The 25,871-nt window shown below is 39.6% G+C and overlaps 2 protein-coding genes across 2 annotated transcripts in view; one reads left to right on the top strand and one right to left on the bottom strand.

Annotated features, from left to right (window-relative positions):
- Positions 1-16,229, top strand: part of LOC149246888 (uncharacterized) — a 300,905-nt gene extending 284,676 nt beyond the window's left edge. Inside the window, exons 15-18 of the mRNA XM_089458052.1 lie at positions 14,481-15,278; positions 15,416-15,499; positions 15,780-15,945; positions 16,087-16,229. Of these exons, the coding sequence (XP_089314178.1) occupies positions 14,481-15,278; positions 15,416-15,499; positions 15,780-15,945; positions 16,087-16,183 (1,145 nt within the window). The 3' untranslated portion in view covers positions 16,184-16,229. The remainder of the gene's footprint in view (positions 1-14,480; positions 15,279-15,415; positions 15,500-15,779; positions 15,946-16,086) is intronic.
- Positions 16,230-17,917: 1,688 nt separating this feature from the next.
- LOC149246891 (uncharacterized) lies at positions 17,918-20,432 on the bottom strand. Its single transcript, XM_089442789.1, has 3 exons — positions 20,399-20,432; positions 19,538-19,679; positions 17,918-19,409 (listed from the first exon to the last, which is right to left on the bottom strand). Exons 1-3 carry the CDS (start codon positions 20,430-20,432, stop codon positions 18,947-18,949), a joined length of 639 nt encoding a protein of 212 aa, XP_089298915.1. The 3' UTR covers positions 17,918-18,946.
- Between the last annotated feature and the right edge of the window lie 5,439 nt (positions 20,433-25,871).

Genomic DNA, 25,871 nt, shown 5'->3' on the forward strand with positions numbered 1-25,871 from the left:
TTGTTTCGAGGGAAGCCTTACTCCAGAGACTTAGAGATATTGGCATCTCTGCAACCCTATTGATAACTATTATGCGCTTATATGAGTCCGTCCTTGTTCGTCTTTGCGCGGATCATGGGATGTTTGATTTCATCCAAAGCACTATTGGGGTTAAACAAGGTTGTCCGCTATCCCCTACTTTGTTTGGGATCTATATTGATGAGTTGGAGGCATTTCTACACAAGCATATCCAGGACACCGACAACTGCCTTCTTCACTAGGTTCTGATATCTATTCTACTCTTTGCTGATGACATGGTCCTTCTGTCCTCATCCCCAGAAGGATTACAGAGGCAACTAGATGCCTTAGCTTTGTTTTGTGATCTTTGATAGTTGACTATCAATCTGGGTAAAACCAAGGTTATGATCTTCAATGGGGTGATGAAAACCTCAAACCTTCACTTCCTATTCAGAGGGGAGGAGATTGAGATCACCAACATGTGTACTTACTTGGGGGTGCAGTTTTCAGGTCCCTGCGTCAGTTTCTGACCAACGTTTCAGCCTCAGATCAACAAAGGATATGGATCCATAGCCCTTCTCGAGAGACAGTGCTTTCGACATCACTTCTAGTACATCTCCTCCACGATGAGCCTCATGGATACCTTGATCCGTCCCACTGTTCTATATGGCTAAGAGATTTGGGGATTGTCTTTACTTGAGTTAGATTAGGCTTTAGCTAGGAGAGTCCAGATTCTTCTTCTCCGCAACATCATTAGATGCAAACAGACAGTACTGCAGCACATTATCCTTGTAGAGTTTGGAGCTCAGCGTTTTCGACTTGAGACGGTCTTCAGATTGGTTTCATTCTTGCACCGTGTCCAAGGCTTTGCTATTAATTTATGCAACTAGGGTCAAATTCCACCTTGGACAACTCATATGACAAGGATGACGATTGCATTGAATTCCTCTTTTAGAGAGGACCAAAATCGACCTAAAGATCACCTCATTTGGATATGCAGAAGTTGGATTTTGAATTTATGTACCCACACATGTACATTTGGATAGGTCGGCCTCAACATCAAATGGACATTAAATGGAGCCTAATGAAAGCCTATAAATACAAGAGACCTCAAGTTCATTTGGATATCATCATCAAGCATCTTCTTCTCTTCTTCTATTGTTTGGTTCGCACAAGACTGACAGAAGATGTTGGTGCAAGGTTCGAAATTATAGGTTTGAGACTTACACGTGTTTAGGGTTTCTTTTTTCCAGTCTACACTTTCCGCAGGTTAGATCCGATTGTAGTTGCACACTCGCAGTGCCTCAAAGAGCGTCTGGGAAGCCACAGCCACTTGCATAACATCTTGAAGGGTGTCACCGAGGCTCTGTGATAGTTCTAGGCAGATTCGACTGTAGTGGCTTGCTTAGATTGCTTCAGAGAGTGACCAGGAAGTCATAGTCGCTTGCTCGCAGAGTCTCAGGGAGCGACCAAGAAGTCACAGTCGCTCATAGAATATCTTGATGAGTGCGACTGGGGTTCTGAGCTAGGGTTTGACAGTTCGCTGTAGTTGATTGTAAATATCTTAAGGCTGGAAGGTTTCTCTCTGTTGTACAGTGATTCTGGAAGTCTGCTTTTGATTTGTATTGGGTAAATCTTTGCTGGATGATTATGTATTGGGCTCATTGTACTCTCTATTGAAACATTTTATGAAAATAGTCTTTGACCAATCTGGTGTCTCTTGTGGTTGTGCTATTGTCTCCTTTGTCATTGCATATATTGTTCTATCTTCAATTACTGTTTATGATTGGAAACATTGTTAATAATTGGATGCAATGCTAAATGAAGAATTGAATTGGGCTGAAGTAATTGGAACAACATAGAACAATCTAAAAAATTAACATGGTATCAAAGCTAAGGTTAAGGACAAACCCAAAAGGAGACAAGCATTGAATCCATTACCTTTGGAAAGTTGAAGGAGCTTATCTAGTCAAAGTCAAGATGTCTTCCTCTACCTTCAAGGAGCATGAGAAGTTGGGTGACTCATCAAACTTTGTTGCATGGAAAGTCAAGTTGGAGATCATAGTTGACAACAATGATGTAGTGGAGTACATTCAAAGAAGAGTTCCCGGGCCTCTAGAAAATGCTTCTGCTTCCATCAAAAACAGGTATAAGAAAGGTGAGTCCAAAGCAAAACAAATTATAGCTAATGGTTTACAAGATCATTTACTTGCATATGTTAGGAATTTAAAGAATTCCAAAGATGTATGATAAAATAGCTGGCATGTATGAAATCAAAATTTGAATGAGATCATCACTTTGAAAGATCAACTCAAAGACACCAAGATGAACAAAGGAGAAGTTGTACAATCCTATATCATGAGGATATCTTGCCTTAGAGATCAATTGCAGAGAGTTGGAGAATCTGTGCTTGACAAGGAATTAGTGATTGTGACTCTTAGAGGTCTCCCTCCTATTTGGGAAACCTTCATTACTACTATAAGCAACAACAATGTCCTTCCGTCATTTGATGAAATTGTTGGAAAGCTTACACAAGAAGAATCAAGGATGGTATCAAGAGGTAGAATTCAAAAACATGAAGAGGGAGAGCCTGTTGCATATATCGCTCATGACAAAAATAAGAAGGAAAAGGAGGTCCATCAAGAAAGCCTCCTCGCCAAAACACAAAAAGAAGGAATGATAGACATCATCTCAAATTGAATGCTATAATTGCCACAAGAAGGGTCATTATGCTCGAGATTGTCTTGAGAAGAACAAAGGACCACATACAACATTAGAAGCAACAATAACAAATACGATAATCAAAGAAGAAAAGGTGATCGAAGAAATGACCGCAATAGAAGATATGAAAGAATAAGAAGAGATACCTTAAGCAACTGTGAAGAAGATCATTGTCCTCAAAAGAAGTCAAGGTTTCCCAGGTATGAAAGTAATGTCGTAAATCAATCTAAATATATTCTCATTTCTGCTCTTACTAGTTCTTCTCATCTAGATTTGTGTGATAGTTGGTTGGTTGATAGTGGGGCCACTCATCATTTCTCTGGATATAAGGAAGTTTTCTCTAATCTAGTAGAGAGGGTGACTAAGCTGAAGATTATCCTTGGAGACAACTCCACTCATCCCATGAAAGGTCATGGATCCGTCAAATTTCCTTTGAATTCTGGTGAATCAATTTTGCTGCATGATGTTATGTATGTGCCAGGATTAAAGAAGAATTTGGTATCTATATCCGCTTTGGAAGATAAAGGAATGAGGGTTTCCTTCATCAAGGGAGAAGTTTTGGCTTGGTCTGCCAGTTCACCTATGAGAGATGCATTCACATTGGGATCAAGATTTGAAGGACTCTATAGAGTCACAAGAGGACCATTTCTAGCATTGATTCATAATACTAATCATCTAAGGGAGTTATGACACCGAAGATTGGCTCATCTACATTATGATGCTCTTCTGAAATTGAACGAATTAGTCTCTAGTATCCCTGGTGTTCAAGCCCATCATGATGGAGTATGTCTAGGTTGTGCGAGTGTAAAGAAGACAAGGGGACCATTCCCCTCTAGTGAGAACAAGACAAATGACATCCTCCATCTCATTCATTCTGATATATGTGGTTTGATCCCTGTGCATTCTATTGGTAGTCATCTCTACTACATCACATTAATTGATGAATTCTCGAGAAAGACATCGATATACTATTTGAAACAAAAGGATGAAGCCTTCAAAATGTTCAAGGAGTTCAAAGCTTTGATCGAAAATCAAACAGGGAAGAGAATCAAAGTATTTAGGTTCGACAATGGTGGGGAATACATGTCAAATGAGTTCATAGCATTTTGCAAGAAAGAAGGAATAAAAAAGGAAACAATTGTGCCATATACACCCGAACAAAATGGATTAGCGGAAAGGAAGAACAAGTCTATATTAGAAGTTTCCCGTGCCATGCTCCATGATCAAAAATTGCCAAAGTTCCTTTGGGGAGAAGCAACACATGTTGTTGTATATGTTCAAAACAAGGTGCCTCATCAAGCATTAGAAAACAAGACCCCTGAAGAAGTGTTCATAGGTGTCAAGCCCAACATTAGCCATCTCCGTATCTTTGGATGCCCCGTATATTTTCATGTACCAAAGGACAAAAGGAACAAGTTGGAAGCTACAGGAAGAAAAGGTATGTTTGTTGGTTATTGTGAAAATTCTAAAGCATATAGAATATATATTCCTAGTCAAAGGAAGGTTGAAATTAGCAGGGATGTAACATTTGATGAAGATGCAGCTCTTGGAAAAGCAAGAGACCTTCCTCCACCTCCTCCTCCTCCTGAGAAGAGGAATGATGATAGGGATATTCTAGATGGTCCTTTTGTGCTCGAGTCTGAGACTAATATTTTTGATGATCCCATGGAGCCTATGGATCCCTTAGATCCTCCTCCAAGTGATCCTCCTACTAGGAAGAGACCACTTTGGCTCCGTGACACTCTACAGGATGCTGAGAGACATGTTCCCGTTTGAAGATCATTTAGAGAAAGGAAGCAACCATGCAGGTACTAGGGATATGTTGCAGCCATGAGCACTATGATTCAAGCCGAACCTTCCACATTCGAAGAAGCCATAAAAGAACAAGTTTGGAAAGATGTTATGGCCGAGGAATATGAATCAATTATGAAGAATGATGTATGGGATGTTGTGTTGAGATCGAAGGGGAAATCTATGGTGACTTCAAAATGGCTATTCAAGATCAAGCATGGAATTGATGGTAGCATTGAGAAATACAAGGCAAGGTTTGTGGCTCGAGGATTCTCATAGAAAGAGGGAGAGGATTATGATGATATATTTGCACCTGTGGCTTGATACACAACCATTCGTTCGATAATATCCCTTGCTGCAAGTCAAGGATGGACTCTTCATCAGATGGACGTAAAGACTGTTAGTTTTTGTAGCATCGGATGTGTTCCAGCCATGAAATTTGGTGGAGACACTAAAATACATGAGATCTCCAAAACCCAGAAGTCGTTTATGGAAATTTCGTCTAGAAGTGTCTCAATTAGATTATTAACCGATTTTTAAATATTTCCTAAGTCTAAACTTAGGGAATATGGTTAATTAATCAGTATTAATTGAGATAAGGTGAGAATCATCTAGAAACTCACACAGATTGATGCAGAGATGATCCTAGCCATTGATTGAGTTTTAATCTTGGTCGTTGGTGCTCTAACAGTGGATTATAAGACGAAGTCGATGTGGTGATGGGGAATATACAAGTGCAGATACTCAGTTGCCCAAACAGTTCCATTTTCATAGTAGCAGTAGCTCAGCAAAGAGGATAGATCCAAAGAGTGAGTAGCAGGTGGAAAGGAGGGCAGAAACATTCCGGGAGGAAGATTTCCAATCCCCGAAAGAGGCAAAGGAAGGAAGGCCAAAATTTACAACGGGTCAGCATAAGCTCTACGAAGCGGTGACACAAGGAGCTCAGCGTAGAGGCTAGGGAGGCAATTTTGGAGGAAAAAAATAGTTGTGGAGTGAGAGAAAATTCTCACGATATTTTTGCCAGTGTTTTCCTCAGATTAGATTGCCAATTGGGCATGTAAATTACTGTACTCAGAATCAGTGTTGCACTAATCGGGAAATAATTGTGATTATATCGTTTAATCGCGATTATTTCAACTAAACGATAAAATCATGCGTAGTAATTGGATAAAAAAAATTTGCCCGATTTAAAAAAAAAAAATTCACAATTTTTTTGGGAAAAAATCGTGGGAAAATATATATATATATATATATATATATATTGAGGAGGAGGAGGTGACCCAAGCTACCCCTGTCACAAGTAGAGGATGTGGTCTACCTCCTGTAGCTCCTAGTTCTTCAGCTTCTAGAGCACAACAGACTCCATAGTCTACTGTGGCCTGCCAACTCCACTGACATCTACATCTAGAGGGGCAAAGGAAATCAATAGTATTAGACTTTAGTTATTTGGTTCATCTCATTGTATATGACATTATGACTCATGATATGAGATACATTATTATATTTTTTGTTGATATTTTGAGGTTGAGTTGGGACTCAGGAGTCAGGACTTACTATTCAGGACATGATTCACTGTTATGTGTGATTTTAGCACTACAAATGATATTAAACATCTTATATATTAGTTCTTTTATCATATTTATGTGTCAATGTATTTATTTATGTTGTAGATGGTTTAGATATTAAAAAATTTGAAAAAAAATGAATATTTTTGTACCAAACGATTTTTTCCCGATTATTACCGATTTTTTTCTCGCACCGATATTATCCCGATAACGATTAGTGCAACATTGCTTTTCCACAATGTCGTTTGCTGCATATTTGATCTTATAGATCCATCTAGAACCTACAACTGCTCTCTCTTTCAGTCTTGGCACTACCTCCTAAACATCATTCGTCATGATAGAGCTATACTCTTCTACCATGGCATCTACCCACACCTGATGTTGTGTGGCCTCCTAAAAGCTGGAAGGTTTTGCAACATAAGCCACCAATTCTTGGCACCTGTTAGGTTGTCTGTGTTGTCTTTTGCTCGTCCTAGGAGTTCCAATAAACTCCTCTGCATCTCTCAATGTCTAACAAACCTCTCTGTTGGCTTGACCACTAGTCTTGGGAGGTTCTTCCAGCTCCTCCTCATCCTGTCTCTGCTGCTCCATTTGCTGAGAACTCCCCGAATTTCCTACACCTAAGGAAATACTGGTGTTGGTCACATTACTTGATCCTTGTGACCGTCCTCCTGCCTGTCCCGCTGGCTGCTCCAGCTGCTGGACTAAAGGAGCTTTTGCTGATTGATTATGATCACCTGCAGGCATCTCACGAGATCTCCTGAAAGCTCGGTCCTCCATGAACTTCATGTTTTTCCTTACTACTATCTTCCTATTGCTAGGAATGTAAATTTTGTATGCCTTTGAGGTTCATTGTACCCAACGAAGAATCCCTTCTTTGCAGTCTGATCCAGTTTGGTCCATTTATCGTCTGGCACATGGCAATAAGCAATGCTGCCAAAAATTTTGAAGTGGCTAACTTTTGGCTTCTTCCTTGTGAAGACTCCTTTTGGTGTTTTCTTCCCCAATGCTCTATGAGGAGTCCTGTTCTGAATATATATTGTCGCATTACATGCTTCTGCCCATAGAAATCTGGGTAGATCCTGGTCATATAACATAGATTTTGTAGCTCCAACAATGGTTTTGTTTTTTCGCTTCGCTACACCATTCTGTTGTGGATTATATGGAGTTGTCCATTCGCTCTTGATGCCTTCCTTGGCACAAAAATCTGTAAAGTCCTTATCAATATATTCTCCACTGTTATCTGAGCGAAACACCTTGATCTTCTTCCCTGTCGCATTCTCCACAAGAGCTTTAAACTCTCTGAAACAATCGAAGACCTCTTCCTTGGTCTTCAAGAAGTAGATCCAAGTTTTCCTGAAATGGTCATCAATAAAAGTGATGAAATATTCAGCACCGCTGAGAGCCCGAGTTGACATTGGGCTGCAAATATTTGAGTGTGTGAGTCCTAACACTCCACTAGCTCTGTTGTCACTTCTTGGAAATGTTGTCTTAGCATACTTCCCAAGTACACATCCTCTGCACACATCATTGTGTTTCGTGCCAAGTTTTGGAACCCCTGTTACTATTTCTCTGAGCATCCTGAGTGCTCCATGGTGTAGATGTCCCATTCTCCTGTGCCATAACTCATTCAACTCCTTCCCACTGCTATTGTCATTGCCTATTAATGCCATTGGAGAATCGATTTGTAATCGGTACAATCTGTTGCTTTGAACTCCAATTTGTCTTACCATTTTCTAGCTCGGGTGTTTGACATACACTTCCTTCCCTAAAAAGTGAATATCATACCCCTTATATCCTGTAACTGGGACACTGAAATCAAGTTCATACCCAATCCTGGCACATGCAATACATCTGTAGCGCTAGTGCTTGCTCCTAACTCCCTCTGAAAATCTATGGTACCTCTCCCTACTGGAGTACATTTTGTTTTGTTTCCCATAATAATTTGGAAGGCCATCTGCTCCTCTTTGTAGCTAGAGAAATATTCTCTAACCCCTATCATGTGAGTTGATGCTCCACTGTCTATATACTAAACTCCCTATGAAGTTGATCCTGTTAAGCAAGCAAATTCATCCTCCAATCTGGAAGACAAATTTGAAGTCTCCTGAATGTTACTTCTGTCCATGGCTATGCAAAAGAATTTATAGTGCTATTCCTTTTCCCCCCTGAAGTTGTCTCTACTCTAGCGAACTGCTGCAAAAAAAACCTCTACGTCTGGCTAGAAATCTGCTCAACGAAAAAATTTGAGCTGCTCCCTTGGGAATTTCGACCTGCTGCCCACACTGAGCAGTGAAATTTCTTCTTTTCACTTCTGAGCCCTTCGACTTATCAATTGGCTCTGATACAATGTGAAATTTTATCTATTGCAGCGACTGGAAATTAGTCTTCTAACTGAAAATTTAATTATGCAGTTTATTTGCTACAACAAACAACAAATAAAATCACAACTACAATTTTCACCATAAAAATACTATGGAAAATAAAACACTGGAAACTTATAAATTCTAGCACACATATAAGAATTTTGACACAGTTATTTTTGGACAGTTGTCCCCAAAAAGACCCAACTTGGGAAAAACCAGTGCAGCAGATGAGGGTTTTATTATTAATCTTCAGCAGAGGAAAAGTACAAGGCTAGGTTCGTGGCAAAGGGGTATGCAAAAAAGAATGGATAGATATGAGGAGACCTTCTCCCCAGTTGCCAGATACACTTCTATTTGGTCAGTTATATCTCTAGCAGCTTTGAAGGGATGGAAGATTCACCAGGTGGACATCAAGACAACCTTCTTGAACGGGCTGATAGAGGAAGAAGTGTACATAGAACAACCATAGGGCTTTGAGACTCATGAGACTCAAGCAGGCTCAAGCAGGCTCCCAGGGAATGGTATGGTAGGATTGTCAACTACTTACGTCTGATGGGATTCATCAAGAGTGACACAGATCCCAACCTTTACTATTTGATGGTAGAGGGTGATCCACTCATTCTTGTTTTGTATGTGGATGATCCTTTTTTGACAGGATCATTAGTTCTCATAGAGGATTGCCAGAGGAACTTGGCAACAAAATTTGACATGAAGGATATGGGGTTGATCCACTATTTCCTAGGATTGGAAGTATGGTAGAAAGATGGGGAGATCTTCCTTGGGCAAGGAAGATACGCTATAGATATTCTGAAGAGGTTCAAAATGTAGGATTGCAGACCCATGTCTATGCCGAACTGGAAGAAGAGAGATGCATCAGATGACAACGATGTCGACCCCACCTTGTATAGATAGCTGATTGGGTCTCTCATGTATTTGGTCAACACTAGGCCAAATATCTGCTTCACATTCAATACCCTTAGTCAGTTCATGGTAGAACTGAAGAGGGTACATTGAGCAACAACAAGGCATATTCTGAGGTATATTCATGACACAATCAAGTATGGGTTGAAATATACTCGAGGTGATGACGTCAAACTTTGTGGGTACACAAATACAAATTGGGTAGGTAGTTCAATGGACAGGAAAAGTACCTCTGGGTACTGCTTTAGTGTTGGATCAAGGATGGTTTCTTGATGTAGTAGGAAGCACAAGTCAGTAGCACTGAGCTCTGCAGAAGCAGAGTATATGTTAGGCAACACAATTACGTGCAAAGCTATATGGCTATGGAAGCTAGTAGTATGCTTATTCAAGCAAAGGATGAAGGCGACCAATGTCTATTGTGATAATCAAAGTTGCATAAAGCTCTCTAAAAATTCAATGTTTCATGACAGGTTGAAGCACATCAATATTTGGTGTCACTTTATCAGAGATTGTGTACAACGTGGAGCAATCTAGCTACAGTATGTTCCCACAGAAGAGAAGGTTGCAAATACACTCACAAAAGCTCTAGGGAGAGCTAAGTTCGTCTATTTTAGATAACATATGGGTATGGTGGAGAACCTGTTTCAGTAGCTGGGACAGGCTATTTTGAATGCTTTTTAGTTGCAGATGTTGCAGTTGCAGCAGCAACAGATGAGAGGGAGTTGTAGTGCAGATGCAGTGTTGGCAGCAGTATGGTAGTGTTAATAACAACACATATAGAAAGGCAAAGGCTATAAATGAGAGAGGAGCCCCCTCATTTTGATCATTCTTTTATGAGCATTTGTGATAGTAATTTCGACTTGGAGCACGCTGGCTGTTCAGCTAGTCTGCAACGCTGTTTAGTGCATTGAGTGTCTCCATTCGGAGATCTCACCCTTAGCCCTGGGGGACTTCGAGTCCCTGCTCGGGCAAGGTATTCCCATTGGCATTTCAGTAGTAGTTTCATCAGCCTTTTTGCAGCAGTAATGGTAGCGTTTTGGAGGACTGCGCAACACTAGGAGAGGGACGCAGTTCTGAAGGACTGCGCAGTACTGTGAGAGGGACGCAGTTCTGGGTTGAGGATTTGCAGGAGGTTTGGTGCTGAGAGGTAGAGCAGGGGATCAACCCTTGCATATTGGGGAGTTTTGGCAGGGGTTTCAAGCAGGTTTCTGGGGTATCTCATTCAGTGGCAGTGTAGAGCAGTGAGGGACTGCGCAGAACCCCAAGGGGGTGGTTTTCGGGGGTCGGCCATCCCACGAGAGCTTTTTGGGTTTTTTTGGGTTTCTTGAGTAGAGTCTGATTCCAAAGTTTTAGCTTTTTCTGAGGAGGGGAGCAGCGCCAAATCCTCGTTTGATTTCTAACAGCAGCAGCAGCACAGCAGTTTCCCAGCAACTTGGACACAGATCAGAGAAGGGCCATTCCTTGCTATTTTGAGTGTATTTCTTCACTTGCCTTGTGCAAATAGAGGTGCCATCTTCTTGATCACCTTCTGTACTCATTTTATTACTCAGTATAATAAAATGGCTTAGCATTCTCTCTACATTTCTTGTGTATCTGCTTATGGTTTATTTGATATATATCGTATCACTGTTATTTGTATCTCTTTGAGCATTCTCGGCTATTATACCACTTGTGTGTTTTTATTAAACTGTTAGAGAGAGTCTGGAAAGGGTCAGGTAGTCTCCGGATCTCGTCCTCTTTTGAGAGGCGATATATCTGGTAAATTCCCTCCCAGTCCATCTCTGGTTGGAGTTTGCTTGTCTTTGGGGTATATTCCTGATACGGGATATTACAAACCTCTTGTAGCACAAACATAGTGACATATCTATATGTATGTCCCGGTCACAAGTTCAGTCTACATGTTCATGTTATGGCAGACATACAAGCTTTTCCTTCTTACATATCTTTTTGTTATCTGCAGCACATCTGTGTGACTAACATCTTCCAGGTGAACATTTGATTCCATGCAAGATACTTTGTTCTTATGTGATTAGCAATTTAACCCAACAACTTCAGAAATTAGATTATAGTGGAAAAATATGTTAGAGACATTTTGATTCAGAGTATAGATAGCTTTAGAAAGCTTCAGATGATGGTAAACTGTAGTCAAACCCTAGACGCTCCCTTCAAGTTAGCATGGTAGCATCTTTAGCTTCCTAGATGCTCTCTTGGCCTTAGCATGCAATGTATTAAACTTCCTTGGCCATATTATCTTGTGTATAATGCAGCCACTGTGTATACCACTACCGCTTTGGATAGCAATGGTTACAACTTAATGACAACTCTTGAGTGTAATGCGGCCACTATAACACCCTCCTCCCACATCTACCCAAGTAACCGACCGACCGGGGTAAACATGTGATGAGAAGTTACTATGATATGATTCGGTCTCCTAAGTCACCTTAAGAAAGTGGAACTGACGGAAACACACCATATAGACCTTCCACATCAACAAGAAGACTCTCACGAACCATCCCAACTTCTTAGGTAACCAACCCTTGAGTCCCACTGAGTTTTTAGTCCAATTAATTCCCGAATGCTCCCATGATATGGGCATGCATGCGTCCAAAGGGCTCTGGACGCTCTCACAGCATGGCATGCCAGCGTCTAGGGAGTCTTTTGCTCAGTGTTGTGCCAGCGTCCCTAGGATTTGAGCCATTTTTCAGGCCCAAAGCCCAGGTCACTACCCATAACTAAATGCCACTTTCAGAACAAAAAGATAACAATGGAATAATGATACAAATGCAATTACTTAAATAAGGGCTTGACTGGATCCCTACTAGCCATGACAGGCATTTCGTCAAACATATCACAAATATGTAATCTACAGGTGTAAACAACATATCTGAGCATAGGGGTCTCATACTCATCTGAGAATCGCTAAGAAGCATTGATACCTCAACACATTAGCTGCAGTTTCATCCATTAGGTCATAGATACATTGTTCATTCATTTACAAGTGAAAACATGATGAGAGCCATACATAGCCATTGTCATAATACATATTCATAACTAGCATAATAGCGATAGAAATACCAAGGAAACAACAACCATATAATCCACATATAAACTAGTATAATACTCATGAAATAAAAAGGAGAAATAACCTCATATTAATGATGCAAAGGCCAACCAGTTGTGGTACTTCCACGAACCACCCAACCGTAGACATGACTGAGCCAAAACTCTCTTCAACCAGTCACCCCCATGCCATATTACAAGCATGAATGTGGGATCTCATAAAACACACCAATCAAAAACCATCCAAGGCTTCCAGAGGCCAACCACCTCAACCCATCAAACAGTGATTCCACCTCACGGTCAGACATCACAAAACCATCATCAGATAGGTCTCTACCCAAGCCTTCCGGGATTCTAGAGCGTTTGTTCCAACCAAGGCTTCCAGGACTAGTAACTCAACCGACAGCTTATACAGGGCTCCAGAACATTTGTCCAACCAAGGCTCCAGGACTAGTAACTCAACCCACCAAGGACTCCAGAGCGTTTGTCCAACCAAGGCTCCAGGACTAGTAACTCAACCCAAGTTGTTACAGGGCTCTAGAGCATTTGTCCAACCAAGGCTCCAGGAACTAGTAACTCAACCCAAGCTAAAGGAAACATGAGAACCAACCAGAAAATCAAAGAAATAAACCCACAACACCATGGCTATCCAGGAAATGGCAAGGTTAGGCAAATCCACTGTCAATCCAGGCAATCCTCCATGCTAGTGACAGATCATGACCAATAAACCACATGCATATGCCATGCATGCCAAAATTAGTGAGGAAAACATACATGCAACTCGGTACCTGCAAGCAAAACCCGTTGTAGTTGTTGATCCCGATGTCCTCTTGCGCTTTCCTTCTCTTCCTTTGCCTTCTTTCTCCAAAACTCCAAGTATGCCACACCCTCCAAGAGTGCTCCAAGAAACTCTAAGTGTCCAAGAGTATGAGAGAGAGAGCTCCAACACTGAACTGAAAAAAGTTTGTGTATTGATCCTCAAAAGCCTTTTTATTAATGAGGCCTCTATTTTCTTCATTTTTCATCATTTTGCTTCATTTTCCTCCTCACATGCAACCTATGACCTTTCACATCCCTTTTCTCCTAATTTCCATTATTTTCATAAATAAATGTGCCAAAAATGTCATTTTGTCTTTCCAAAGTCTTCGCCATTGCCTTTGCCAATTTCCTTAGCCATTAATCAACCACTAGTGATCTCCATCACTATGCTTTTGCCCAAAATTCAGCTTGGAATAAGTGTCCCATCAACCATGGTTATTATTTTGCCTTTATTAACAAGGAAATTTTCACCAGGGCTGTTACAGACACTGTGTACACCACTGGCTCCTTGGATAGCAATGGTTACAGCAATTTACTCACAAGAATCTGTGAATACATTACAAACTGTTTAAAAAAAGTAACTTTCCAAAATTCTGAAGAAATTGTGTGATTTAAGATGTGTATCCCTGATTTTTTTCTATATTTAAAATTTTCCATTTTTTTTCCATACCATAATACCAAATTCAAATTTGAACTTGGTAACTATGGTCTGTACCAGCCATGGCTTGGGAGTTCTGCACCTGCTGTGTGGGAGATCCACAATGGGCATAATAGTTAGTGTCATTCTAATCATTGCATTTGGATAGCTTTGTATATGGCATTCTTGTTTTATTTTTTCTTTTTCGATGTACCCAAGCACTGCACCTTCGAGCCTATAGGCAAGGGTAAGATATTCTTTAGGGCTCAAGGCTGTTCAACAACAAGGCTTGAAGCCATTACAACAATATACTCAATTCAAGCTCAACATGTTACAAGTGGGAATTAAATCCATGTGGGAAGGATAAAATTCATTCCTCCCAACCACCCAAGATAACCCAATTGACATATTGATATGGCATTCTTGTTATTTCATATTGTTCAAGCTTCAAAGGTTTCCTTGTGCCAAGTGTAAGAGTCATAGAATTTTAGCCATAACTGGGAAAGTTAAAAGTAAAGCCTGAAGTCACAGGAAAAAACAATTTTCTTTGCCTATTGAACCATGGAACGATTTTATTTAATCCTACTCAAACCTTTTCTTTTGCAGAAAATATTCAAAACATATATCTCGTACTTAGTGGAGCAACAACTGGGAGTATCGCAGTGTGGGACTTGACAGACATAGTCAGTGATTTCATTTTTAAAATTTCTGCTCATAATCCTGGAGAGGATATTGTTGCCCAAAGACGGCCACGCACTGGCAGAGGAAGTCAGGGTGGGCGCCGCTGGAGATTTCTAAGAAAGCAAGAGGGGTTTCCAAAAGTGACTGTTCATAAAGAAGGCTCTGCAAATATTGATATTTTCAATTCATCATCAGGCACAACACCCTTGCATACCGTTGGAGAAGAAACCATCTTGAATTCTGATCTTAATGGCAGTGAAAATAAATTTTCTGAAGAGCAAGAGGACAAATGTACCAGACAAATTGAATTTGAAACGGTAGAGTCCAAAAATAACTTTTTGGACAGTTTCTCAGGACCTTCAATAAATCTGGATACTGGAGGCAGTCATACTGAAATACGAAGGGTTCAGCCTTTACATGTGTTTTATTCTGCCCACCAGTCTGGAGTCAATTGTCTTTGCATTTCAAGTTTAAACAGTGATGGGAGCCTGAAGGCTGAGAATTTGGGTTCACTTTACTGTGTTGTTAGTGGAGGGGATGATCAAGCTCTACATATTGCAAGCTTTGGTTTGCATGTACATCAACCTGAGAATAACCCAATAAATAACAATCACAAGAATGAGAGAAAATATTCCCAGGAACAGAGTGAATCCAAAAATGGCAATCTTGATAACCCAAAGATTGTAAATATTATATTAGGTGAAGCGGACGACAAGGCTTCAGGTACATTGTGTTTTTATTGTATCTTAACTTGCTGATTTTTGACGGGATGTAGACTTTCAAGTTTTGGGTAGTTTACTTAGAGGTCTTCCCATATCTCCTCTTTTGGAATAAATTGGGTAATATCTGTGTGATTTCAGGGCCTGAGACTAGAAAAGTCATGTATGAGTTCACTTGCTTGAATCGAGAAGTCATTGCCTCTGCTCACAGTTCTGCGGTTAAAGGTAACGAAATGCTTTTGAGCTTTAATTGCTGTATTTTTGACCTTACTGGTTGTTATCAGATACACCAACTAAATCACAAAAATCAAGATTGTCCTCCTGAAAGTTTAGCTGTATAGCTGTAAAAGTTGAGTAATGAACGTTGAAGGCCCAGTATCATGCTTGCACAGTTCACTGGTTGGAATGATACCTTTGGCCGGGAACCTAACGACAATTTTAATTCAATGGCATTTAATTGGAATGCTCTGATAAATTCATAGAATCAATTTTATTTGCACTACAGGTGTGTGGACAGATGGCCATTGGGTTTTTAGCACTGGTCTAGATCAACGGATTCGTTGCTGGTGCTTTTCTCACTTTAATAAAAAAAATTGTCTTAGAGAGCATTGCAGTTCAATCATCAATGTGCCTGAACCTGAGGCATTACATGCCATAGCTAATAAGGAAAGGTAATTTGAAAATCAACTTGGAATTGATCAAACTATTTATCATGTCTTCTTTGGTGCATATGCTAAATGCTTCCTTGGTTTTCTGTATTTTTTAATAGATTATGATTATGGTTCTCTAACATATATGTCTGTGGCTCTCAGAGATTTTTATCAGATTGCAGTAGTTGGAAGGGGTATGCAAATAGTTGAATTTTCAAATTGTTCGACATCAGGATATTCAGGAAGTTGCGAGCTGTAATTGAGAACTATTGGTCCATTGTAGTTCCTTTGGAACGTGGCTGAAAGAGGTTCACTGTCACATTAGCAGTGTTATTAAAACACTCTGATAATTTCAAGAAGAAATTTGACTTAGGTATTTTTACTGAATGCAATTCTTTTGGTGAATATCATTCTGTATTAAAATTTGTATGTTTTGCAAAATTTCCTTTATACAAATTAATAACACTTCAATTGCTTTCTGACAGCTTGCTGTGAGGCGTTAGCTGACATTTCTGAATAGAAGAAGATGATCAAAGAACTTTAATGGTTGATATGAAATCCAATCCGTTACAATAATGATCTACTATAGAATTCAATTTTGAACACAAACCCATTTCATATCAGCATTAAAGGTCTCTGTCAATATCGATTTCCTTGTAATTTAGCAAGAGCAAATGTTTTGTAAAGAAATATTTGCATTACCAGATTATGTTGATGCCTATTTGCTTAATGCAATTTTTTCTAAATGTACTAATGTAGCTTGTTATTGTTGAGGCTCTGATTGAATTCTCTGCCATTACCGTTTGGTTCATGGCCATATATGTCAGGTATGCTTATTATTTTTTAATTTGTTTATTTGCTTCTAAAAATTATGAACAAGTGGGTACTTGCAGCAATGCCGAAACTATTCGAATCAAGAAGCAGAAAATGAAAGATATGGCATTTTCTTAATGAGAGTATTTCTTAAGAACATTGAGTATGACCGTAATCAAGCTGGTAAGATGTTGCAGATTAAGTTGGAAGCTTTCTACTATCATGAATATGTGCACTCCTTTTCCATGATGGTATGCCATGACTGAGATCAAGCTCAGTTGAAAAAGGCACTATGGATAGTGAGAAATAAACCTTTTTTCCTATTGTGATTTTAGCTGAATTTTGAGATGATTGTAAATGGCCCTTGTACATTTTTGTGAACATCCATCTGTTGATCCATACACCAGCACATCTCAGCAGTTTTCTTCTCAATGTTACTAATGTTTTAGTTTGATTTCTAGCTTCTTCAGCAACGAGGTTGGTAGGTTGACCGTAAATGCTAGGAGAGACATAACTTGCTTCTTCAACCCTTACATGAGACTTGAGCAGATTACTGGCTACAATTGAGCAGAGAGATTCCATGACTTTGAAGTCCCTATATAATACTTTGTCAAATCTTGCAATATCTTTGTGGTTGGAGACAATGACTAGACCTCTTATTGGCCCTGTAGTGTAGTCAATTCGATTTATGCTACTTGTATTTTCTTTTTCCTCTACTGTTTTTTTGAGGAAGGTGCCTAAGGCATTCCTTCAGAATATCATCCATTTTATTCCTTCTATTCACATCGACAGTTTTTGGTCAAGGAAATTAATATTTCTCTTCTCAAATTCTCTTTTCCGTCTCTTCTCCAAGATTTTAGGATTTAGAACAAGATAAAGGCCACTCCTTGAGCATGATACAAGGATTTGTTTTATCAACGACCAAAACATGCATGCTCAGAAAACGCAGAATGTTGTTACTATGGATTTGAGCAGTAGAGACCAGTGTTGATAATATCGGTATCGGGAAAATATCGGCGAGGGTCCGGAAAATATCTTATCGGAAATATCGGCGAAAATATCGGCAAAATATCGGCAAATATCGGCAAGCATAAAAAATGCATAATATATTCATTTTTTTTCAGATTTCTAAACATATAAAGCAATAACAACATGAAATAAACACATTGGCACATAAATATGAAGAAAACACTGATATATATGATGTCAAATAGAAATGATACATCAAACTTCAAAGGCGATACCAAATCCTGCTGATCCCTGATAGTGATAAATTGATAATTGTCCAATCAAGGACTCAAACAAAAATTAAAATAACATCACATATCCTGCTGATCCCTGATAGTGATAATTGTCCAATCAAGGACTCAAACAAAACAACATCACATATATAAAAGTTTAAAAGTATTTCATCATCATCAGTTATAAACTTATATGTAGCAAAAGTTGCAAAACAAATAAAACTAGCAGCTATCTATCTGAGACCATTGGCCTCTCCCTAGCAGCTTTCTTTCTGTCTTGTTCAGCAATTGCTTCACGAGCTTTTTGTATAACCTCTGCACTAGAAACCATACAAGGCATCACATCTGCTGCATCATATGCAGAGAGTTTAGCCAGATGGTATTTCAATCGTGTAATCCCTCCTGACATCTTGGTCCCACACAAGTTGCATGATATATATGCCTGATTTGCCCCACCAACAACCTCCCCATACTCCCAAAATGGGTCCAAGGCTTTTGGCATATTTGACATTTGTAGTGAACTAATTCAAACCTAGGGCACAAAAAAAACAAAAAATTGGCATTAAATGAGTATAACTATACAGTGCCCAGCAAACACTCAAGAAACTATTTTAATTTTTAAAGCAACATCTTCATGTTCAGAATTTAAACAACAAAAGCAAGCATAAAAAATGCATAATATATTCATTTTTTTCAGATTTTTAAACATATAAAGCAATAACAACATGAAATAAAGTTTAAAGTTTAAACACATTGGCACATAAATATGAAGAAAACACTGATATATATGATGTCAAATAGAAATGATATATCAAAGGCGATACCAAATCGTGCTAATCCCTGATAATTGTCCATTCAAGGACTCAAATGTGGAGAACCAATACAAAATAACATCACATATAATAATAAAAGTATCTCATCATCATGAGTTACATGTAGCATAACAAATAAAACTAGCAGCTATCTATCTACTGCCCTCTCCCCCTTTTACGGGAAAACATGATGGGTTGTTTGTCAGGCCTGCCCCTAGTAGTAGAAGGCCCTGACACTGCCTCTGCACCTAATGTCAAATAATGAGTGATAGGCATGGAGCTATGCTCTCCTATATCTATAGCAGATGGTGTTGATGCTGATGCTCCCGCAGTGTCCTCCTCCAGCTCCTCCTGCTCCTCCTCTAAGTGCTGCTGCTCCTCTGACTCCGAGTCCTCCTCTTGCTGCCCCTGCTCTAATGGATCATCTGCCACTGGCTCCTCCAACCATGAAGGTGACTCCTCCAATATGGGCTCCTGAGACTCCACCCTCCACGGAGACAATACATCAATATTGTCTAAGGAAATGGCATCTGGATCCACTGGTGATTCTATTTGCCTCACTCGAAGTCGGATGTTGTAATGCACATACACCAAATCGTTGAGGCGTGCGAACTCCAACCTGTAAGAGTGTCAAAAAAAGTAACGAGTCTTGACTCTTGACTCTTGACACTTGAAGGTCATAAATTAAAAATTAAAAATTACAATAAGTGTAATTGCTCAACTGAAGGCTTGAGTTCAAAGTTATACCTGTTGCGCTTTTTGGCGTGTATTTTCTCAAATACACTCCAATTGCGCTCACACCCTGAAGAGCTACATGTTTGACTCAAGATTCGTATAGCCAAATTTTGCAAATTTGGTGCCCTTGCACCATAGCTTCGCCACCAAAGATCTACAACAAAATAATGAAATAAAAAATTCAAAAAGTTAAAAGTTAAAAGTTAAAACATAATTAAATTCAAATTTCTAATTTCTAATGAGTGATGACTTGTCACTTACGTGGCATGAAGAGGGCCCTTTCCTTAATGGCATCATCAAAGCCAAATAGGCCAACACAATCCTGATAACTCTGTACCTCGCGCTTGATTTTGCTACGAAGCTCAGAATCAGGTACCATCCTCTGAATACAGGTATGGAGCCCTTCCATCACCTCACCATCAAAACGAAACTTGCATTTGTATGCAAATGCAGGGTTGAGGAAGAGTGTTGCTGCATGAATGGGTCGATGAAGCATCCCTGTCCACCGACTATCGATCACATCCCATAACATCATCTGCCTATTAAGGCCAGCAGAACCCTTGTCTGCATAATAGGAACGAATGGCCTCCTTGGCCCTATCCATGCCCTCATACAAATAAGGCATTGCAGGCTTCTCTCCATCCACCAATCTAAGAACCTTTACTATAGGTTCGCTAACTGCACATGCTTCTTGTACTCCACGCCAAAATGTCTCAGAGTACACCATTTTTTCAATGGCTCTCCCATCAGGTCTCCTGCTGTATCTACAACCACGCCAATCATCAGACACAAACATTTGCTTCAACTCGAACTGACATCGAAGCAAAGACTGGAGAGTAATAAAGGTTGTGGCAAAACGTGTGATGGCAGGACGCCGCAACTCCTTGTTTTTAGTGTACCTCCTCATAAGGCTAAGAACAAAAGCATGGTTATAAATAAACTTGGGGATGCTCCTAGCCATATCAACTGCCTCCTTGATGAAGGAGAGTTTCCCCATATCCTCAAGCAACAAATCAAGACAATGCGCTGCACATGGAGTCCAGAACAATGTGGGATGCCTCTCCATAAGCATTCTGCCGGCAGACACATAATTAGTTGCATTGTCTGTTACGACTTGCACCACATTCTGCACACCAATCTCCTGAATGAACCCATCTAACAACTCACATATCGTTGCTGCATCTTTGATATGTTCTGATGCATCCAACGATTTAATAAACATGGTACCTTTAGGACAATGTACCAAGAAATTTAGAAGGGTCCTACCCTTCCTATCTGTCCAACCATCAGACATCACTGTGCATCCAGTGACTTCCCATGTCTGTTTCAACTCCGCCAATCTAGAGTTGATGTCCTGTTTTTCTGCTTGAAGAATTGGCCCCCGCAACTCCTCATATGTGGCACTTTTGTACCCTGGGCCCACAACAGCAATAGCATCACACATTGGTTGCCAAAATGGATTGGTTTTTGTGATGCTGAGAGGTAAGTCGCTCCAATAAATACACCTCCCCATGACTCTATCTGCTTCTTCCTTCTCCTTTTTTTTATAAAGCGATTTTATGCCAGGTTGTGCTCCAGCTCCTGTTCGTGGAACAAAAAATGATGACCTCGCATTCACACTAGCAGTAGCGCTAGCATGTGATGGTGTGCCAGTTGTGGAGCCCCTCCCACTAGGGCCAGTAGGGCCACTACCCTGAACATCAAAATCAGGAGAAGATATCCCAAAAGATCTACCTGCACGTTCAGCTTTGTTTCTTTCCGCCTCTTCCTTCTTTCTGTCCTTTTCTTCAATTGCCTCAAGAGCTTTTCGTATAAACTCCGGACTAGAAACTTTACAAATGCCAACATCATGTCCAGGGAGTCTAGCAAGATGGTATTTCAGTCGTGTAACCCCACCTGTCATCTTGTCCCCACACAATTTGCATGAAAGATATGCACGATTTGTCCCACCATCAGGGATCCCATACTCCCAAAATGGGTCCAAGTTTTTTGGCATATTTGTATTTTGTAGTGGGCTAACTCAAAAGGAAACCTACAGCACCAAAAAAAATTTGGAATTAGTAACTTAATAACTTAATAAGTAATACGAATTTACGAAATTCCATGGGTGCAGGTCTCAATATCAAATCCTCATTCTTCAAAGACAAATGGACTAAACTTTAACAAAGTTCTACAATCTGCAATCTTCACACAAAGGACCCTAGTCAAGCTATGTAGAAAAGAGTCAAAAGACATTAAAATCATAAAATATAAATGTATTCAATAACAGCGTTAGAGGACTGCGATTTGGCTGCTACAGGCAGTGTAACTGTATACATTGAGGATAATAAAAGCATTTATATTTATGCTTCTAATGTTGGCTTATATGCTATCTTCTGAGGATAAGCAACTGTTGGGAAAGATTTCAATATGGTAGAGTGGGAGGGCAACTGTTGTGAAAGATTTCAATATGGTAGAGTGGGAAGGCAACTTTCCTAATCTCAGGCCAAAACATGGGATTATGCTCCATCTATTCTTCTAATATTGGTTCACTAACAATCTTTCTGAGGCTAAATGAGTGTTGAGAGGGGATTTTAATAAGGTAGACAAGTAATTGTAGGAGGTGAAATAAGAGTTGATGTAAAATAAAATCAACACATCAAGTTTTTAATGTGAATTGCAGCCATAAACATCATGATATTGGAGGCTGCTTTACATGGTCCAATACAAGAAGGCATCAGGAAAGAGTACTGGCAAAACATGACGTGTTAACTTTTAAGCCCCCAAAAAAGGATTAGTGTTTTCAAGAACTGAGAACAGATTTGTTGATGTTGGGTTGGATGCTACAGGGTTTGACCAAATTCTGTTGGTTACATGCATGTTGAGACTCATGAGTCATGACAGTGTGACAGTAACCTCATAAGGCAGTTACCTTTGACGGTGACTTTGGCGTTGTGTTGGTGACTTGAAGGCATGATTGTGTTCATGGCAAGAGTCCTTGATGAAGGATTATGTCAGTGACCTGTGAACTGGGTAGCAACCTTCTATAACAAGATCTTGATGAAAGTAATTAATGGCAGCATGACAGCAGTAATCTTGACATAGTGACCTGATGACTGTAATGATAGTTGTTGTGACATGACAGTGACCTTGTTATAACTTATTACCATACAGACAGTGATCTTGCTAAAGCCTAACAGTAACCTTGATATGTTTGGAGTCTGGACAGTATAGCAGATATATCTGAATGCAAAGGACCCTTTTACATGTGCAGAGAAACCTTATGGTTGTGTGGTATATAGATAAACCCTATGGCTGTGAGGATTATGGTAGTATTAACTTGAGAGTGCCAGAAATCTTCTATACTAAGCTTTAGGTAGCAGAACAGAGATTCTGTTGAAGACATTTCTGTAAGCAAAGATTTTGAAAGGAATGATCCTCCTGGAAGTTTGAAGATCTGAAGTTATTATAATTTATAAACTTCACTATTATAATTTATTTGTGACATCAGATTTGTTATATGCGGCAGTACTCTAGGAATGGCAGACTCGTCACTCAACATCTCTTATGGTCTGTTCAACAATATATAAACCCTTTATAATATATATCGATGACAAGTGTTATAGTCTTGTTCACAATCGAAGTTGTGAACAAGACAATCTTGAATACCTTAGGCTGCAGCGTTGCGTTGACGGCTGGACGTTGAACAGCGAAGAGTCAAGACGTCGGGACTCGGACGATTGCACCGGGTAAACCCTCCTTCGCAGGCTGCAGCACCGACCGCCAGGTTCCGTCTCTCTCCAGCAACGAAAACATTAACAAAGTGACGGGTTCACCAAAACAATATAACCATTTTATAACCACATTAAACCTAACCCGCGATATTTACAGTCGTGGCGCGATATTTATGAAAATATCGCCGCAATTTCGGAAATCTCGCGAGATTTTAAAAACACGAAAATATCGCGCTATTTTCCAGCCGAAATTTCGTTTTCGCCAAAATCGCGCGATATTTACGAATATCGCCGAAACATCGGCGATATTATCAACACTGGTAGAGACAATTTAGAAAAGGAAGCTGAGATTGCTTCAAAGAACCATGTTTTAGGGCATTTGACAACAGGTGAGGATTTTATAATCATGTGGCATTCCTTTTATGAAATCACAGTATTGAGACATTTAGATAGTCGAAGCTCTTTTTGCGACAGGCAAAGCTGCAACTTATTGAAATTCAGGTTTGATTGTGCTCCCATGTATCCTGGATGATGTGTCAGTTAAATATTTTTTCAGTGAACAAGTTTTGTATCATAACTTGAGATTTCAAATTTTCCCCATATCCGGAGTTGAAATTAAGTGTGATATCGTTGCACCGAGAGTTGCTATACAGCCCAGTATAGGGGAGATGTGTAAGCATTAGATGTTAAATGTAATGTAAGTATGTCAACATTTTTTAAATGCAGACTCCATTACATATTACATATGACACAGACACACATGAAAAAATATAATATTCTTGATCTATTTTGACATACCTAAATGGTCTAAATGGTAAACATTTCGGTGTTCCCCAAGGAGATCTCTTCGACTTTTCCAGGTTTGTTTGAAATATTCACCTTGATGGTAGGTGAATATTTGACATGTTCCCTTCGTCAAACGCATCGGGTGTTGGGATGGGATTTTTGAACCAATCGACCTTTCCTAGTGGTAGGAAATCTTTTGAATCTATGGCGCAGATATCGTGGGTAGGTGTGCTAGTAGGTACAACTGCTTTTTCGGATAGAAAAAATGAACGATGGTGCATGGCGTCCCATGGATATCTGGGTTATATCATGGCTTCTAGAATATCTTCATCTAAGTAAAAAAGATTATCTAGCGTTGACTTGAGTTATGCCAGGCCTTGAGGTTGGGGTTCAGACCTAGTTGTGTTGGTCGACAAGCAAGAATATGATTTGTTGGTTGATGTCATAGAACCAATCGAGGTTGACAACGTGCAAATGGAATGGGTCTGCACCGTCGATGGTGTTACCACGGGTGTGGTAGGTTTAGTTGTCTCAACACCAAAAAATGATGAGCAAACAACATGAATGAGGGTTCCTACAGATGAGGAAATGAACCAAATATGGTGTTATAGTGTTTCTTTTCGTCTGTTATGAATAAATATATAGGAAATAATGTAAATGATAATAATCATAAATAATGATTAGTTAATTAATAGTTAGGTTGAAGAGTCATGTCTAAATGAGACATGACTTTCCATGAAGAGACACTTGCTTGGTATATAAGCAAGCCTCTCGCTCTCATTGTATCATCATTCTTATTCACACATTTAATATATAATATTTGTATCCTCATGGATATATTTATATTCCAAGTCTTTTGGAGTAATTAATCTATAGAAGGAACTTTGTTCGCTTCATTTGGTATCAGAGCAGTCGATCCTCTGGCTACTTCACCATTGCACAGAGCCACGCTCTTCGATCCAGGCCCTTGGCCATCAACTCTTCGTCAACTTTATTGTTGTTGCAATTCAAGCATTTCGCTACAGAAGTTCCTGGAGATTCTCCATATTGTCGTCAAGCCTTTTGCCATAAAATATATATATATATATATATATATATATATATATATATATATATATATATATATATATATATATATAGATATACATATATATATATTTAGTTAAAATAATAATAATAATAATAATAAATAAAAATCCAAGCTTGAAAAAAAATATTATAAGAAAATACTATATAAAAACTATATATATATATATATATATATATATATATATATATATATATATCAAGCAAACGATTATACAAAAAAAATTCACATTAACTGTCAGTCGACAGCCTTGACAACAATTGGATGGGAGACCACCGTAAACACACAATCAGCTGACGGCCCTGCGAAGTCCCCGTCAGCCTCCACCTCGACTGCATCCAATCACCATCGTCCCACAGCCTCCAGCAACCCCCATTGTTCATTGCGGCCATCGCGCAACCATTGCCAGTCACCTTGGAACTAAATCCGTAAGCCGCCAAAGGAAACGACGACCGCTCCCTAGCTTCCTGAAACCACCACACAATGACCGCTGCACTGAAGCCATCCCCGACATGCCGCTTTTGGCATCCGTCTACTACTAGCACAACCATCAACACTCATTTGGAGCTACCACTAGAGTCTGCAACAAACAGTCGCACAACTGCTATTGTTGCCACAATCTGGTCACTGTTGTCGTATGCGGCCCTTTTGCTGCATTATCTACCCAACAAGTCCATTACAATTACATACCGCAATAATAATCGTTGTCTGGAAGGAGATCGGAGCAACGCAAGGAATATCAATAGACACGAAGGACGAA

The sequence above is a fragment of the Pinus tabuliformis genome, chromosome 7, assembly GCF_031772625.1.
Source record: "Pinus tabuliformis cultivar Carrire ecotype Pingquan chromosome 7, CPIR1, whole genome shotgun sequence".
Classification (NCBI taxonomy): domain Eukaryota; kingdom Viridiplantae; phylum Streptophyta; class Pinopsida; order Pinales; family Pinaceae; genus Pinus; species Pinus tabuliformis.